This window comes from Erpetoichthys calabaricus, chromosome 11, assembly GCF_900747795.2.
Source record: "Erpetoichthys calabaricus chromosome 11, fErpCal1.3, whole genome shotgun sequence".
In the NCBI taxonomy this organism is placed as follows: domain Eukaryota; kingdom Metazoa; phylum Chordata; class Cladistia; order Polypteriformes; family Polypteridae; genus Erpetoichthys; species Erpetoichthys calabaricus.
The window spans coordinates 59,451,256-59,470,171 of NC_041404.2; the positions used below are offsets into that span (position 1 = coordinate 59,451,256).

An 18,916-nucleotide genomic window follows, 5' to 3' on the forward strand; every position below is an offset into this window, starting at 1 on the left:
CGTCGTTCCATTTATTCGTATTCAGTGCAGTGAACCACAAGTGGGGTACCTCAGGGTTTTGTTTGTCGAACTGCAATGGCGAGTCGACCTTCTGCTTGTTGACGCATCGCAGATTCTACACAAGAGTGAGGCAGAGTCTCCTCCTCTTCGCCTTTCTGGAACTCGTCCTCGTCCCTCAGCGCGCTGATCGTTGATATCACGTGAAGTGCAGTGTTAGCCAATGAAGGCAATGTGACGGAGCTGCACTCCTGACCAATAGCAGAGGCGGGGAGGCGGGCCTTCAGTTTGAAACGCTCAGTCGTGTTTGAGCACATCCCATTCCCGTTCCCGTGAGTATTTTCTACAAGTGGTTTATTTCACAATATTGTAGTAAAAATACACGCGTTTGGGACATTGTGTGCCACGACTGGGCGAATTATCTTGGATTATTACGCTGATGCTTATTATATCAGAAACTTTGTTATCTCTGTGCTTCATGAAATCGTGAGATTAAATATTAAATACTCCATGAGATAAGTAGCGTGTTCAAAACAAATTTTTGGATTCAATTTTCATTTGAATTTAAGTCACCCTCACTTTTTTTTAGACATTTAAATAAAAGATTTTTTCTACACTAAACATCTGAGACCCTTCTCCCCGTCCGTTCCCATTTGATTATTATATTCCAAAGTCAAATAATTTAAACAGAAGGTGATCGGCTATCCTATACACGCTCACGGTTTTCCGAAGAATACAAAGTTCCAGCGAAGGCGGGCACCACGTTTCAGCCTCACTCATCTGTACCTTTTATGCCACCCTCTCCCGGCTGCTTGGCATCACCACGGCCCACCCAACATCACGTTTAGCCGTCAGCATCGGGTTTGTCCGCAGCCCCTGGTTAAACTTCACACGCTGAATAAGTTAACTGTGTGTACAGATATATTTCTTCACTTTGAATTTGTCTGGTGTGGCATTCTAGAACAGTCCGTTACTTTTTTCCATGTAATATAAGATCTTTGGATGACCGTTTTTCTTCCTTTTCCTTTTAATTTCTCGCCTCCCCTCTTTCAGAGTCTCCTCTGGACATTCAGGGCAACTTTGGGTTTTTCTTCTACGTGTCCTGCTTATGATTTTGCTTTGTGTATTTTAGCCCCGTTCCTTTTGTTCTGCTCTTTTGTTTTGCACTCGTATTAAATATCGGCCATTGTTGACCCCTGGCGTATTTTGTTTTGTTTTTTTTCCTAATTTCCGATGGACTACATTTCAGATTTACTAAACCACAGCAGAGTCCAGTGCTTTCTAACCTCCAGTTCTCCTGCCAGGAACTTCAAGAAGTTGATTCGTCTACTGGGATGTCTACAGAGCAGCGGCGGCCAGCGCTCTCTGCTAGTCGAGACCCCCATCGGCTTCCACCCAACAAAGTGGTGCTGGTTTTGTGGCTCTTAAAGAGGAAAGAAAAACCAACTAGAACATTAGAGAGAAAAAACGGGAAAAGGCCATTCAGGGCACCGAAGCTCGCCGATCCTATCCGCCGAATTCCTCCAACAGAACAGCAAGTCGAATCTGGAAGGACCCCAAAGTCCTACTGCCCACCATGCTACTCCGTGTGTCAAGGAAGACGTCCTAAGGTTTGTGTGAATCAGAAGAGTTTCCACAGGGCTGGTGATTCCCATCTGCTCCGATTTTAAATGCATGGATCCACAGCGGGACTGAGAGGAGCCCCCAGATATGCGGCAGCAGGCAAAAGTGTAGGCCCCCCCGGGCTTAAAGTGTCTGTTGGTGTCAATAGAAGATGAGCTGATCACCCAAAGGCATCACGTTCCCTTTCAACATTTTATGCAGGATTAGTGTATTGTACAGTGAAAACAAGAAAGGAGCCCGTGCAAAAGTTTAGGCACCCCAAGATATCTGAGGTCCCAGACATTCATTAGCCCATTAGGACTATGGCTTGTTCCCAGTCCTCATTAGGAAACCCCTGGTGATGCAAATCTCAAAGCTGTAGAGATTCTCAGACCCCTCAAACCTCATCCCTACTCTAAGCAGCCGCCAAGCACTCTGAAAAATCCAAGAATTGAGACTCACAAAGTAGGCGAAGACAACAAGGAGGTAGCAAAGTGTTTTCAGGTCGCCGTTTCCTCAGTTTGTGATGCTATTAAGAAACGGCAGTTAACAGGAACGGTGGAGGTCAAGCTGAGGTCTGGCAGACCAAGAAAACGTTCTGAAAGAACTGCTCATTGGTTTGCAAGAAAGGCAACTAAAAGCCCCCGAGTGACTGCAAAAGACCTCCATGAAGATTTAGCAGACCATTCTACTGTGCAGTGTCCCCTCACCAGATGTGACCTTCATGGTAAAACCTTTCCGTCGTCCTTGCCACAAAATTCAGCACCTGAAGTGTGCAAAGGAACATCTCATCAAGCCTGAGGCATTTTGGAAAACAAGTCCTGTGGATGATGAAGTCAAAACAGAACATTTTTGGCCACAATGTGCAAAGGTGTGTTTGCTAAAATCCAGGAAAAGAAGAAATCTCAACTATTAAATATGATCAGATTGTGGACTTGGGTGGCAGTCACTGGTAGAGGGAGGAATGGAGTCAAATAAACAGCAGCAAATTCTGGAGACAAACATCACACTATCTGTAAAAAGATCACAATCTACACTGGAGTACTTCAAGGGAGGCACACTGACGACTCTGCCATGGCCCTCAGAGCCCCCCGACCTGAACATCATTGACAGTCTGTGGAGACCTCAAAAGAGAGAGCGGGGCGTGCAAGACGACCCAAGTATTGCACAGAATTAGAAGCCATTTACAAAGACGAATGGGCGAGAAGACTCTCAGCTGGCTACAAAAAGGGTCTACGAGCTGTGATAACTTGCCAAAGGGGGTCTTACCAAGTACTGACCATGTTGGGGGGCACAAACTTTTGCTTCAAGCCCTTTTCACTTTTTTGGTATTTTGTACCTGTGAATGATGGAAATAAAAGACGTAATGTTGATTAAAATATTAAAGAAATGTGTCACCTTAAACTTGATGGCTTTTGGTGGTCTGCTCATCTTCTGCTCACTTAACTATTCACACTAATGGACATTTGAAGCAGGGGGGCCCAAACTTTTGCATGCCACTATGGATAGAAGTGAAAGGCACTAGATAATGGATAGACAGATCTTCTATAGCGCCTTCCATATCTATCATGAACACCAAAGACATTAAGTAAAGTGATGAGGTGGCAGATTCAGTCACCCAGAGTGACGTTCTGTGAGTCGCTGCACTAGCCAGGGCTCAGAAGAGACCAAAATGGCCAGTGGCAGGCGCAGCTTCAGCAGTGTCATCTGCCAGGCCTTACAATGTGGAAATCTGGAAAGAACTGTGGTATGTAGATGTGATTTGGAGGTCACTTAGGATGTCATATGAGATAAAGATGAGGCTGAGATCAGATTTCATGGTAGAAGGGAACATTTATTTCAGTTTTAAAAGGCTACAGGGGTCAGCAAAGGGGGCTTGTGAAGTGCAAAGTGGAGAGAAGATCAGCAGACCTCCAGGTGTTCCTCTGTGGATTCAACAGGCTCCATGTTTGTCAATGTAGAGGGGACTGGTGGCACTTCTGTAAAGGAAAGACATGAGAAGAATAAGACCAGTGAGCCAAGATGTCCACTCCGTGACGCTTCCTTCATTCCACTCACAGGAGACTTTAAGAGCCGCGCTCAGCTCCACCTGCACACCTGAGGCAGGTATGGGACGGCAACACCTGTGGTGTTCCTGGATCAGGTGACCACTGCCCTCTCAGCACAACGGCTTAGTTAATAAAAGGAGCACATTACATACAGGGAGTCAATATGTAGAATATTATGGGATATCTGAACTGTTTCAATCTCATTATGTCAAAAAAGTGCTGGATAACTTTGTAAACTCTGATGAACGAGAACAGAAGTGACTAATAATTATTAAAAAGTTCAGATGACCCCAAACACACCTGGCATGCTGGACCACCGTGCCAATAATTGAAACAGTTGTGCGTATTGCTTTGCTGAACTTGTCCTTTTGTTTACTGACATTTAGCAAAGACCAATGATTGTCAATGAAACAGACTGCGTCCGTTTAGGTTGCGTACTGTCAGGAGTAGGGATCAGCTCTTGGCTTGTCAGATTGTGTAGCCCTTTCAAAGGTAACCATTGGGATACAAAAGCCTGACAGGAGTAGCCATTGCTGCCTCTTTGTCAGATATTCTAAAGTGTAGCCATTTCAGGGGAAGCAATCTGAAGACGGATTGACATGTAAGTGAATCCCAGCAGCGACACCTCGTGAACAGAATGGCTTCTAGTCCCTGTTAAGGTATCTGTAATAAGAATGGAAGTTTAATGTCACTGTGCTCTGTACAATAATTATTTTATAAATCCACTCACATGTACAGGCCAGGCCAAAGTTAGCACACAGGGGCTCTCAGCATTTAGAACTGCTAGGCAAGCATTTGAAGAGAGAAAGGTACAACTACGAAAATGGGCATTGGACTATTTCTGTATGTTAGAGATGAAATCGAATCCTGTCCTGTCCTCGCCTTGTTTCGAACCTTAGTAAGGACCTACACGTGGAGAAGACAGTAGAAAAGACTTGGACAGCAGCTAAACACCTCGAAGCCATTGGACGAATTGGTGATATCGTCATCTATCCTGAAAAGCCTTCCAGCGCAGTGGACGAAAAATGGCAGACTGTATATATATCGAGATCCCACCTTGGTATTGTCTTGCTATTTTTGGCTTCCTGTCTGTAATGCCTCGTAAATCGTCAGTAAAGAAAGCAAAGTTATTTCCTCTGTGATTTTTACCGCTGTATCACTATGGGAGGGATATCGCCTTTAAATACCATATCTACGAGGGGGGACCCAAAAATAACCGGAAATATTTTTAAAACGTGTTTAATTTAATTTTCTGTACAAACTACAATTAGTCTCCTTCAAAGTACTCTTCATTGGCGAAAATACACTTATCTAACCGTTTGTTCCATTGTTCGAAACATTTTTTAAATTCGTCTGAAGTAATGCCCATTAATGCTCTGGTCGTTTCTTGTTTTACCTTTTCGACGTCAGCAAAACGCCTTCCTTTCAAGTCTTTTTTCATCCGAGGGAACAAAAAGAAATCACACGGAGCTAAATCCGGTGGTTCAGGGTTGTCACACCGTTTCTTGCCAAAAATTGGCGAATGCTGAGAGCAGTGTGAGATGGAGCGTCGTCATGATGAAAGAACCAATCGCCCGACTCCCACAAAACAGAGCGTTTCCATCTCACACTGCTGCACAACCTACTTAACACTTCTAGGTAGAATGTTTGGTAAACAGTCTGACCTGCTGGTACAAATCCATAATGCACAAGACCTTTGACATCAAAAAAAGAAATCAACATTGTTTTCACTTTTGTGTGTGCTTGGTGTGTGGGTGTGTGTGTGTGTGTCCTGCGGTGGGTTGGCACCCTGCCCAGGATTGGTTCCTGCCTTGTGCCCTGTGTTGGCTGGGATTAGCTCCAGCAGACCCCCGTGATCCTGTGTTCGGATTCAGCGGGTTGGAAAATGGATGGATGGATGGATTTTTTTGCTCAAAGAGAATTCGCGGTTTTCCAATGACTGGACTGCTGTTTCGACTCAGGATTGTAACTGTAGCACCACGATTCATCTCCTGGAATAATTTTGGAAAAAAAATCTGGGTCATTATCAAACTGATCCTTCATTTCACGACAAGTTTCCAGGCGACGCTCTTTTTGATCTGCTGTCAGCAATCGCAGGACGAATTTTGCAGAAACTCTTCTCATTTTCAAATCTTGCGAATCTTCAAATCGGCCATCGTAAAAAAATGACGCTTGCACAAAACTACTTTTACAAAAAAAATTCACTGAACACAAGCATAACCTTCCAGACTGATGGCACTTGGCAGACTGACTTGTGAGGAGTGTAACTAGATCGCCCTAGCGGCCCAACCACGTACTACAACTACCAACCTAACAACAACAAAATTCCGGTTATTTTTGGGTCCCCCCTCGTATATAGTTTTTGGTTACTTAGAATGCCACAATTACAAAAGAACGTATTCCAACTAGGGAGCTAGTGACCCCCTATTGGAAACAGTATTGAAGGTAAGGTAGTGGGTCTTGCCCATTGTTGAGATATTCTTGCTTTGTATCTGAGCTTATCTATGCTGAGTGAATGTCGAATAGGTCACTTCTGCAGGACATGTTTGCAAATGAAGGTAACAGTTTTGGCATTTCCAGTATTAACTTGTCCACCAATATATAAAGACCTTAAATGTTAAAATGCCTTTCCTGACCACTTTTACACTACAAAACAGAGACACTTTATAAATACAGAGAACAAAAAGAAAACACCTTCCTATTGTTTCACAGCAAATATGTTCGATAAAGAGGCTCATGTTTCATTATTTGCTTGTCTTACAAAGACCTCAGTATTAAGAAAGATAGCTAATAGAAACCATCTAACCTTCACAGATTAGGAGGTAGTAGCGTCAACAGTACCCGAGGGTTCTTGTCTCATTTTCTCCATTGTTGCTGCCTGTATGTCTCAGGTGCACAACAAAAAGATCACCCAACGCTTCAGCTGTCGGTTCCTCCTCACCGTAGCACATAAACTTTTCAAATATCTGTGGGTGCTGCTGTAGAGCATGAAGATAGCCCAGTGTCGCCAGACCTTCTGTGAATCTAGAAAAAAGACCCAAAACCCTTTTCTCCAACATACTGTTTTGTTAGATAATATTTACTTATAGTAGTTTATGGTTACGTACCTTTGAATTACAGAATAATTTTGATAAATTGAGTCCCACTTTAAAAAGTCTTTTATAATCTTAGTGTTTTCATTTATGTTGTGAACACAGGAGATACACCTGGCTGTCTGTAACCTGGAACTGTGCTTTTCAATCAGAGCTGTTAATTCATTCGCAGATGTAGCTCGGCTCATCTGGGCACAACAAACAAACAAATAATTAAATGTGCACATATACAATCCAACCTCTGCTCCTTAGGGGCAAGCTGACAGATGGGAGGAGATTCGTGCCTGGTGGCATGGATCGTGGACTATCTTACAGACAGACCTCAGTATGTGCGTCTTGGGAACTGCAGGTCTGACATTGTGGTCAGCAGCACAGGAGCGCCACAAGGGACTGTACTTTCTCTGGTCCTGTTCAGCCATCGGACTGCCAATACAACTCGGAGTCCTGCCATGTGCAAAAGTTCACTGACGACACTGCTATCGTGGGCAGGAGGAGGAGTATAGGAACCTAATCAATGACTTTATTAAATGGTGCGACTCAAAACCACCTACACCTGAACACCAGCAAAACCAAGGAGTTGGTGGTGGATTTTAGGAGGCCCAGACCCCTCATGGACCCCGTGATCATCAGAGGTGACTGTGTGCAGAGGGTGCAGACCAATAAATACCTGGGAGTGCAGCTGGATGATAAATTAGACTGGACTGCCAATACTGATGCTCTGTGTAAGAAAGGACAGAGCTGACTATACTTCAGTTAGAAGGCTGGCATCCTTCAACATCTGCAATAAGATGCTGCAGATGTTCTATCAGACGGTTGTGGCGAGCGCCCTCTTCTACGCGCTGGTGTGCTGGGAAGGCAGCATTAAGAAGAAGGACGCCTCACGCCTGGACAAACTGGTGAGGAAGGCAGGCTCTATTGTAGGCACAGAGCTGGACAGTCTGACATCCGTGGCAGAGCGACGGGCGCTGAGCAGACTCCTGTCAATCATGGAGAATCCACTGCATCCACTGAACAGGATCATCTCCAGACAGAGGAGCAGCTTCAGCGACAGACTGCTGTCACCGTCCTGCTCCACTGACAGACTGAGGAGATCGGTCCTCCCCCAAACTATGCAATTCTTCAGTTCCACCCGGGGGGGTAAACGTTAACATTATACAAAGTTATTGTCTGTATACCTGCATTGTTATCACTCTTTAATTTAATATTGTTATTATCAGTATGCTGCTGCTGGAGTATGGGAATTTCCCCTTGGGATTAATAAAGTATCTATCTATCTATCTATCTATCTATCTATCTATCTATCTATCTATCTATCTATCTATACCAAGCTGTCATAACATTATAAACACCCAACTACTATTGAGTAGGTCCCCCTTTTGCTGTCAAAACAGCCCTAACCTGTCAAGGCATGGACTCCACTTGACCTCTCAAGGTGTGCTGTGGTATCTGGTGCCAAGTCATTAGTTACAGGCCTCCAATGTTGTTGCGATGTAAGATTTTGCATACAAGTTGGTAAATATTTTGTATGTCTTTATTTGTAACTTAGGCAAAGCAAATGTATTATTAGTGTTTTATTAGTGAGAAGCATTCATGTTTACAACCCCCCACCAGGAATGGGTCTCTTTGAATTTTACAACAGGATTTGGGAGAAGTGCCTGAAACCAGTTTGGCGAGCGTTTCTCTGCTACAGTCTCTCTCTCAAACCCCCTCATATATATGTTGATATGTGTATATATATATATGTATATATATGTGGATGTGTATATGTATATATATATATGTAGATATGTATATATATGTATATATGTATATGTATATATATGTTTATATGTGTGTATGTGTATATGTATATATATATGACAGCAACACTCATAACAATGACAACACAATTACATTGACAATCATGTTACGTTATTTTTAAAATGTTTCCTTTACTTTTTCATAACCTCTTTAACACACTACTTGTCCGCTGCGAAGCGCGGGTATTTTGCTAGTATATATATATATATATATATATACACACACATTCACATATATTATATATATATATATATATATATATATATATATATATATATATATATACATACATATACACACATACATGCAGTTTCAATAACATAGAAATCAATATAAACAACATTAACATCATTATCATATGAGAATATGAAGTAATATATAAGAAGCACATTTCATATAAATATAAATTATTAAACAGTAAAATCCATCCATCTATTTTCCAACCCGCTGAATCCAAACACAGGGTCACGGGGGTCTGCTGGAGCCAATCCCAGCCAACACAGGGCACAAGGCAGGAAACAATCCTGGGTTTTTATCTTTATTTTATTTTATTGTAGAATCAACTCCTATCTGCGCACACCAGGGCGGCCGTGGGCGGATGCGTATGGTGTATTCACTCCATGTTATCGTGCATTGCGCTGTCACTGGTATTTTGATAAAAGAATTTGAACAACATATAAGAAGCGTATAAATTATTAAACAGTAAAACATTAACATTTAAGAAGTAAAGTTACATTAAGTACTACTGCAGTGCCTTCGGGTATACCTCATTTTTTGTTTGCTCATTACTTGCTTAAATGTATACATTTTTTGGTGTACCTACCCGAGAACACGCGACATATAACCGAGCGTGGGAGAAGCATGGATTTTAAACACGCGTTGAGTTGATGTGCTGGTCTCCCTCGTGAAATAACTGGTAATGTTTGACTAAAATCTACAGCGAGTAAAACGACATTACCTCCAATTTATTTTTTTATGATCTCTGAGATCTTGCTTTTTTCGGTTCAAGGCTTCATAAGCTCTTTTATGTTGTATGGTGTACTTATCCCAACCCATCATCTTTGAATGTTGCAAGACTTTCGCCTTGTATGTAGATCGGGGTAATTACATTCATTGCATTCCTAGTCTGAATCACAATCTGATTGTATGGGTGGTTACCTGGCACTGTAGGGTTGCCACCCGTCCTTTAAAATATGGAATCGTCCCGTATTTGAGAATGAAATTGCGCATCCCGTTTTGAATCAATACGGGACGGGATTTGTCCCGTATTTTTTTTATCATTTTTTTTAAAGCAGCGTCTCATACAAATCATCCCACACGCATTTTATGAAGATGCCTCCTTTCCTACTTTTGATTGGGTAATACTTGATGTCATCGTTAGTTTGATTGGTCTTTTTAACTGTCCAGTGAGGAGGGCGGGTCTTTTAAGTAGAGTCTGCAAACTGTTGGCACTGGGATGTGGCACCCGCTGCAGTATGCGTCCCTTATTTTTTTGTATTAAAAGTGGTAACCCTACCAGGCAGGTAACACTTATGTTTGGTCATGAAGTCGTCTAAAATCCACCACGTGCCCTCTTTTAATTGTGAGAAGCAGAGATATATAGCCAAATTCTCGCGCTTCGTTGCGGCGAAGTACTGCTTTTAATTTTTTAAGAAGAAAATAAAACCTTTTTAAACGGATCGAAAATATACCAATAACAATTTGTTAAGGATCTGTTTTTTTGTGAACCTCACTTTTCACAGCTGTCACGCTACGGCGTGTGTTTCGTTTATTTGACAGTATGTAGATCGTGGTAATTAAATTCATGGCATTCGTTTTCTGAATCACAATCTGACTGTATGGATGGTTACCTGCCAGGTTACGCTTGTGGTTGATCAGGAAGTCGCCTTACATCCGCCACGTGCCCTCTTTCTGTTCCCAGAAGCTGATCATAGAATGGTTTTAATAGTTTACTTTCAAATAATGCAAAGAGTATGCGACACGTGTTTCTCCTTAATTCTGGGCTCATCAGGCATACACACTCACTGCATCCCCTCTCGAGAATCAAATATCGTCAGCGCCAGAGTTGAAGCCCCTAACGTTGCGGTCAGCAAGTGGGCTAACATCCGCCATGTGCCGTCTTTCAGTTGCGAGAAGCAGATCATAGAATGGTTGAAACTGTTGCCCCTAACGTTGCGCTACGGCGTGTGGTTCGTTTATACCTCGTGTCTTCTCATTAAACTTTTATCTCGCGAATATGTTATTGCAATCCGCAGCGGGAGCGTTTCTATAAACTTAATTTAAACTTACGTTTTACACCGTGCTTTGTTTCCTTTATGAACATGCTTGTATGCTTCACTCGCTCCCTTCTCAATTGTTTAATGAATTTTTTGTTCTTCGCTGTTTGTGGCTCCTCCTTCATTTGTCCCTACTGCATTCACAGTCTTTTCACGTTATTGCAATCCACAGCGGGAGCGTTTCTATAAACTTAATTTAAACTTACGTTTTACACCGTGCTTTGTTTCCCTTATGAACATGCTTGTATGCTTCACTCGCTCCCTTCTCAATTGTTTAATGAATTTTTTGTTCTTCGCTGTTTGCGGCTCCTCCTTCATTTGTCCCTACTGTGTTCACAGTCTTTTCACGTGATTACGTGGGAGGCGTGATGACGTGACACTCAACTCCTCCTCCCACGGCCATCGAGCTGCCGTCCATTACAGTATATTGTGAAAAAAGAGGTTTCAGTTATGACCATTACGCTTTGAATTTCGAAATGAAACCTGCCTAACTTTTGTAAGTAAGCTGTAAGGAATCAGCCTGCCAAATTTCAGCCTTCCACCTACACGGGAAGTTGGAGAATTAGTGATGAGTGAGTCAGTCAGTCAGTGAGTGAGTGAATCAGTCAGTGAGGGCTTTGCCTTTTATTAGTATAGATACATTAAGTTGTAATTTAACTCCTGCTTGTCATTTACTACACCTAATTGCCTGAGGTTATAAATGTAGAAGGGAAGGTGGGGAGAAGTTATGAAGTACAATACCTCATAAACAGTAGCAAGTCCGGGTGATTTGAGGCATTCTGACAAAGGCTACATATTAATAATACAAAAAGGGGAAAGCAGAGGAATAGAGAACTCTACCAAGACAAAACACTTGTTTTTCCAGCACATCCCACAGATGCTCGATTCGATTGAGATCTGAAGAATTTGGAGGCCAACTGAACACCTCAAACTCATTGTTGTGTTCTTCAAACCATTCTTGAACCATTTTCACAATGTGGCACAAGCACATTATCCTGATGACAAAGGCCACTGCTATCAGGGAATACCATTTCCACGAAGGTCAGCAACAATGCTTAGGTAGGTGATACGTGTCAAAGTAGCATCCATATGAATGGCAGGATCCAAGGTTCCCCATCAGAACATTGCCCAAAGCATAACACTGCCTCCGCCAACTTGCCTTCTTCCCATGCATCCTGGTGCCATTTCTTCCATAGATAAGAGCCACACATGCATCCAGTCATCCACATGATGTAAAAGAAAACAGGATTAATCAGACCAGGCCAGCTTCTTCCATTGCTCTGTGGTCCTGTTCCGATGATCATGTGCTTATCGTAGGTGCTTTTGGCAGTGGACATGAGTCGGCACCCTGACCAGTCTTGGTGTATGGTTATGCAGTGCCATACATGACAAACTGTGATGTGCTATGTGTTCTGTCACCTTTCTATCAGACCCAGCATTAACAAATTCAGCAATCAGAACTACAGTGGCACTTCTCTTGAATCGGACAACATGGGCTGGCCTTTGCTCCTCACACGCATCAATGAGCCTTGACTGTCTATGAGCCTGTCGCCAGTTCACCATTTCTCCTTCCTTGGTAGGTGCTGACCACTGTAGACCAGGAACATTGCACAAGAGATTTTGGAGATGCTCTAACCTAGTCATCCAGCCTTCACAATTTCAACGTTATTCACTTCACCTGTCAGTGGTCAGAATGTTATGGCTGATCAGTGTTGTGGGTGTGTGTGTATGTATATACCATATTGCTGTTTTCTTCACATACATGTTTAAAAATATTAGATTGGCCTAAATGTTTATTCTAAATTGGTTCAGAACAATATTGCACACATGAATCGAACATTTTAAAAAATGTAATCACTTTTATTATTAAGGTTTTACTAAACTCTAACGTGGTGCAAACATTGTAATTATAACGTATATTTTGATTCATGAATGTAAACAAAAAACTATTTCAGTTAACACAGATCTTGATGATTTTAATTTTGTCTACATGTTAAATGGTTCCCACAGACCCGAACACAACGTAAATGTTAATAGTGTAATTCAGAGGAACGATCCATATTGTTTAGTTTGACGTATGACACGACGTGATGGCAGAAACCTTGTGAACTTCACAATGATGCGTATTATTTGGTTTGATGTACTGTTTTTCCTTCTCATTTTTATCGCTTAATTTCTGAACCCGACGTTACTTTCCGGGCTTTGCCGAGACCTGCCGAAACCTTCCAAAAGTAATTTTATGAAGTCAGTCCTGAAATGACAGAGACGTCACTTCCGGGTCTACAAATGCGGGTCTACAACTGCGGTGATGTGTGGTGCTGTGGCTCTGCAAGTGGATATTATTGAATTTGACAGTAGGTAGCAGGTGTTTTTCTTGGAATGCGGTGTTCTTCCGCCATGCAAAGCGCTTTTTGTTCTGAGCAAATAACTCCATTTGTGTCTCATCAGTCCAAAGCACTTTGTTCCAAAATGAATCTGTCTTGTCTAAATGAGCATTGGCATACAACAAGCGACTCTGTTTGTGGTGTGAGTGCAGAAAGGGCTTCTTTCTCATCACCCTGCCATACAGATGTTTGAATTGTAGAACGATGTCCAGATACACCATCTGCAGCCAGATGTTCTTGCAGGTCTTTGGAGGTGATCTGTGGGTTGTCTGTCACCATTCTCACAATCCTGCTCATATGCTGCTCCTGTATTTTTCTTGGCCTGCCAGACCTGCTGGGTTTAACAGCAACTGTGCCTGTGGCCTTCCATTTCCTGATTCCATTCCTTACAGTTACAGAAACTGACAGTTTAAACCTCTGAGATGGCGCTTTGTAGCCTTCCCCTAAACCAGGAGACTCAACAATCTTTGTTTTCAGATCTTTGGAGAGTTGCTTTGAGGATCCCATTCTGTCACTCGTCAGAGGAGAGTCAAAGGGAAGGAAGCCCAACTTGTAATTGACCACCTTAAATACCTTTACATCTCATGATGGGACACACCTGTCTATGAAGTTCAAGGCTTAACGAGCTCATCAACCAATCAGCATTGAGCAGTGACAGGCATTCAAATCAGCACAATGACAAGGGGACCCACATTTGTGCACAGCCAGTTTTTCATATTTGATTTAATTTCATACAACTAAATACTGCGTCACTAAAAATCTTTGTTCAGAAAACACCGCAGTACTCCTACGAAATGACAGACAGACCACTGTTATCTTTATTGTTGAAAGGAGAGTCAATTATTATGCAGGCTGAGAGGGGCTCACAAAATTTTTCATATGACTATAAAAGTAAAGTTGAATAAATCGGACTCTGCAGCTGCTTGAATAAAAAGTAAAGTACAACAGAAAAAAAATCTACAACAGAAAAAAGTGAAGGGATCTGAATACATTCTGAATCCATTGCAGATATTTATTTGGCTTCACATTTAAGTACTGTAGTGATCAGTTAAAGTTCAGGGCTGCTGTTTAAACTACTCAAATGTTGAGGGTGACTTTGACACGTGGTGAGTTATCTTGGTTGCATGGGTTTTTTGTTGTTGTTTGCTCACAGGCTTGGTGTATGGACAAATGCTAAAAGTGCTCCATACTCTGAGCTACAGTAATGACCTGTTAAGCAGTATCTATTTAATTAAATTCAGTAGTACTAGGGTGTTGTACTGTGTTAGCCATTATGAATGTAGAGAAAAGCCAAGCAAAATGACACCTTTTATTGGCTAACTAAAAAGATTACAATATGCAAGCTTTCGAGGCAACTCAGGCCCCTTCTTCAGGCGAGATTAAATTCAATGCAAATGTATTGCTGAATAATTCTGGATAATATTTTGTTAATTATTAAAGGCTTCCTGACAAATATCTTTGTCGTGGACCAGTTTTTGACACATGCCACATGGACAGCATGACAGTACTTTACCTTTGTTAGCCATCCATTGTCATACCATGTTTTCCAGTTCAGAGATGATGGGAACTGGAAACACTGTCAGCAATACTGTGTACAAAGCAATGAATAAGTGTGAAGAAGATGCCAGTCCTGCACCTGGTACACTTGTGGGGACATGTACAACTTACTTGAAGTGCCAGCGATGCAAATAAACTGAATGTCTACTGTCCTTAAGGTAGCTGCACTAAGAATTGCACTACTTGAATTAAAACAAAAAACAAGAATGGTGTCAAAGAAGGCTTTTACCTCAGTCAGTGGTGCTCTGATGTCTTCAATGGCAGGATAAATGACAATGTAGTGAAAGAGATTCTTTGAAAGGAAATGTGGTCCTGGTCCGCCATGTACTATGGAAACAGCAGTCATTCTGCCGGCCTGGTAATATTCATCATCCTCAACTCCTGTGACAAGAACACAGAACTTTCATATGGATGATTTTGTTCATTTTTAAAACAATGTAGGCTTAGTACTTCAAGAAGTGAGCATGCTTTAAAACTGTATTCTTATTTAAAATACCAAATATTTCTATGGTTAAAGAGACTAAATGCAAAGGAAAAACAACAAATTTACCAGGCAATGCATTTTCTTTAAAAATATTCAAAGAACAAAAGTAATACTACACACACCTTCATTGGGAAATATTAGAGAGTTGCTGTCCTCAGGCCCACCAAAGATTCTTCTCGTTTTCAGACACTCCATGAGTAAATAAAGAAACTCTCTTTTAGACCCATTGGCATCCATGTCTTCCACTCTTTGCCTGGCATCATCTGTGAACTTGACTAATATATCTTGTCTTGGATCATATAATGGATGTCTAAAGCCAAGTGCAGCGCCATCCCATACATTTGCTCTGTCAATGCTGAATGTCCACCAAGATGACTTCAGAATGGCTGCTGCAAGGTTGGAAATGACAGCCTCGGCAGAGATGTCTTCCATTCTGCTAATTAGAAATTATTTTCACGTCATCAGTCAGTGTCTATTATTACTGTGATGGGCTGATAATATCACTTCTAGTGAGGCGCACCGAATAAGTACGCTAATTAGGAAGACCGGCTCAGTTATGGGATGCCCTCTGGACCCACTGGAGGTAGTAGAAGAACAGAGAATGAAGATAAAACTGAGTGCCATTGTGAACAATGCTGCACATCTTCTCTCTGACACACCAACACCGAAGAATTAATCAGCTGACGTGCCAAAAAACGCTACAGGGGCTCCTTCATACCAATGACAATATAACTTTAGTGCCTCACTTTGACTGCTGTTTTATCTTTAGCCAAGCCAAAATTAATTTACTAGGGGGCTCCCCGGGTTTGGCTATCTGTATATACAATTTAAAGAGATTGTTATTTTCATTTCATTCAGTTTTTATTTCTTGATATTTGCCAGTAATAAAGCTGTAGTGAATGAGTTATCCCCACGGGAGCTGCTAGTGCCATGCTGCATGATCTGCGCTGCACGGCGATCATTTAGAAGCCTGTACAGCAGCTATCCTTTTATCTCACTTCTTTGTGTCCTCCGAGAAGATCACGTCTTGTCTCCCTCCCAAGATTTTTTTTTATAATAGAGAGATGTGTGTATTTGGATGGGATGCCATAATACATCACACCCAAATTCATACAGGTGATTGCCAGCTTGTATCAGAGGAGGGAATGTTGTACAGTAATCCCTCGCTATATCGCACTTCAGCCTTTCGTGGCTTCACTCCATCGCGGATTTTATATGTAAGCATATTTAAATATATATCGCGGATTTTTTGCTGGTTCACGGATTTCTGCGGACAATGGGTCTTTTAATTTCTGGTACATGCTTCCTCAGTTGGTTTGCCCAGTTGATTTCATACAAGGGACACTATTGGCAGATGGCTGAGAAGCTACCCAACTTACTTTTCTCTTTCTCTTGCGCTGACTTTCTCTGATCCTGACGTAGGGGGATTGAGCAGGGGGGCTGTTCGCACACCTAGACAATACGGACGCTCGTCTAAAAATGCTGAAAGATTATCTTCACGTTGCTACCTTCTGTGCAGCTGCTTAGTGAAGCAACATGCTGCATGGTGCTTCGCATACTTAAAAGCTCAAAGGGCACGTATTGATTTTTGATTGAAAAACAAACTCTCTCTCTCTCTCTCTCTCTCTCTCTCTCTCTCTCTCTCTCTCTCTTTCTCTGCTCCTGACGGAGGGGGTGTGAGCTGCCGCCTTCAACAGCTTTGTGCCGCGGTGCTTCGCATACTTAAAAGCCAAACAGCCCTATTGATTTGTTTGCTTTTCTCTCTATCTCTGTGACAGTCACTGCTCCTGACACGCACTCCTTTGAAGAGGAAGATATGTTTGCATTCTTTTAATTGTGAGACTGAATTGTCATCTCTGTCTTGTCATGGAGCACAGTTTAAACTTTTGAAAAAGAGACAAATGTTTGTTTGCAGTGTTTGAATAACGTTCCTGTCTCTCTACAACCTCCTGTGTTTCTGCGCAAATCTGTGACCCAAGCGTGACAATATAAAAATAACCATATAAACATATGGTTTCTACTTCGCGGATTTTCACCTTTTGCGGGGGGTTCTGGAACGCAAGGAGGAGGGATTACTGTATCAAGTTAGACCAGGGCATGACAAAATAGTTTCAGGTGGTCACAGTAGTGAAACAAGGATGTGTGTTATCCCTTCTTCTGTTCAGCTTTGTGATTGACTGGCTGTTGCATGGCACTGGAAATATGAAAGAGCCACACTGGGTAGATGGTAACCAATTGGAGTCAATAGAATTTGCCGATGATGTCAATGATTGAAACTAATGCACAAAAGGCACAAGGCAAGATTAATCACCTAGCAATCACCGGGAAGTAACTAGGATTGCTCAACTCAACCAAAAAAATGAAATTGATAGAAATAAACACTTCAGGCTCCCCTCTAAGAAACATCAATGGCAATCGTGTGCACAACATTCAAAAGTTCACTTATTTGGGCAGCCTGCTTATCTGTGACAACAGCACTACGGCCAAGATCAAGACATGCACTGGCAAGGCATCCTCTACCATGAGCAGACAGAGGAAAATGTGGAACAACAAGCAACTCTCTATATATACCAAGATAAAAGTATATAACAGTGTTATCATCCCAGTTCTTCTATATATACAGTATGAGAGCTGAGACATGGTCCCTCATGAAAGCACAATGCACTAAACTGGTACAATGGTAAGATATGACCACTACAGATATGGTCCGGATAAGAGCTGCCCAGTTGCCCATCAGTCTAAAAATTCAGAGATGATGCCTGGCCTGGTTCAGCCATTCATATGTTTGAACAACTAGACAACAGCAGACTGCCCAAACAAGGCCATGCAGTGGACCCTTTCTGGAAAATGCCAACCAGGCAGACCAAGGATGATCTGGGTGAAAAATATTAATGAAGACCTTCATTTATTGGGTAGGAATTGGACAGAAGCACAATCACTTGCACTTGACAAATCTGCTTGGTGTCATTATATTCCTTCCTTGTGTACCACTGGGCACAAAAAGTCATAAGAGAAAGAGAGAGATGTATTTCAGGGGGCTTGTTCTTATAATACAAGGGGGCTTCGCTCGCCTACCCCCGGCGTTTTGAACCCGTGCCCGCTGGGCAGCCGTAGTTTCAGACGCGCGTTGTAGGAGCTTGCGTTGTTTTGAACCCGTGCTTGCCCTGCTTCTGCAGTTTGAGACGCGCATTGTAGGCGTATATCTGTCAGTCGAGCTTGTTTGGTTTGAATCCGTGCCCGCTTTGCCTCCACAGTTTCAGATGGTGGGTCGCGTTCGGCGTTTTGTATGATCCCAAGCAGCACATTATTCCTAACTTCACTCCGCAGTAGCGCCACGCACAATATGACGGTGACGCCTGCACCTTCCGTATTATGTCGGGTTTTACCATACTGTGTAGGCGCCTTTGCCTTTCGTACTTTACCGCGCCTTCCGACGCGCGATGTAGGCGCCTGCACCTTCCGGGTCTGCCTCCGCTGTGTGGTGTGGACGTTCAACTGTCATTGTTTCTGCCTTTATATTCTGTATCTCGCTGTGCATGTGTTTTGTGCCTAGGCTTTTTTGAAGCTGTTGCATTCCAGTTTTCGTCATCTGTAACCTGCTCTCCATGTGTTTGGCCCTGTTCTTTAACCTCTTTATGACGTTTTACTTTGTTTTCTACTCTGTCTTTTATTTCTG

The 18,916-nt window shown here is 42.3% G+C and overlaps 1 protein-coding gene across 2 annotated transcripts in view; it reads right to left on the reverse strand.

The window, feature by feature from the left end:
* Positions 1 to 3,444: 3,444 nt before the first annotated feature.
* Positions 3,445 to 18,916, reverse strand: part of LOC114660439 (serine protease inhibitor Kazal-type 1-like) — an 821,621-nt gene continuing 806,149 nt past the window's right edge. For both annotated transcript variants that reach the window (XM_051934240.1, XM_051934245.1), the window contains exon 4: positions 3,445 to 3,578. In XM_051934240.1, the coding sequence (XP_051790200.1) occupies positions 3,533 to 3,578 (46 nt within the window). In that variant the 3' untranslated portion in view covers positions 3,445 to 3,532. The remainder of the gene's footprint in view (positions 3,579 to 18,916) is intronic.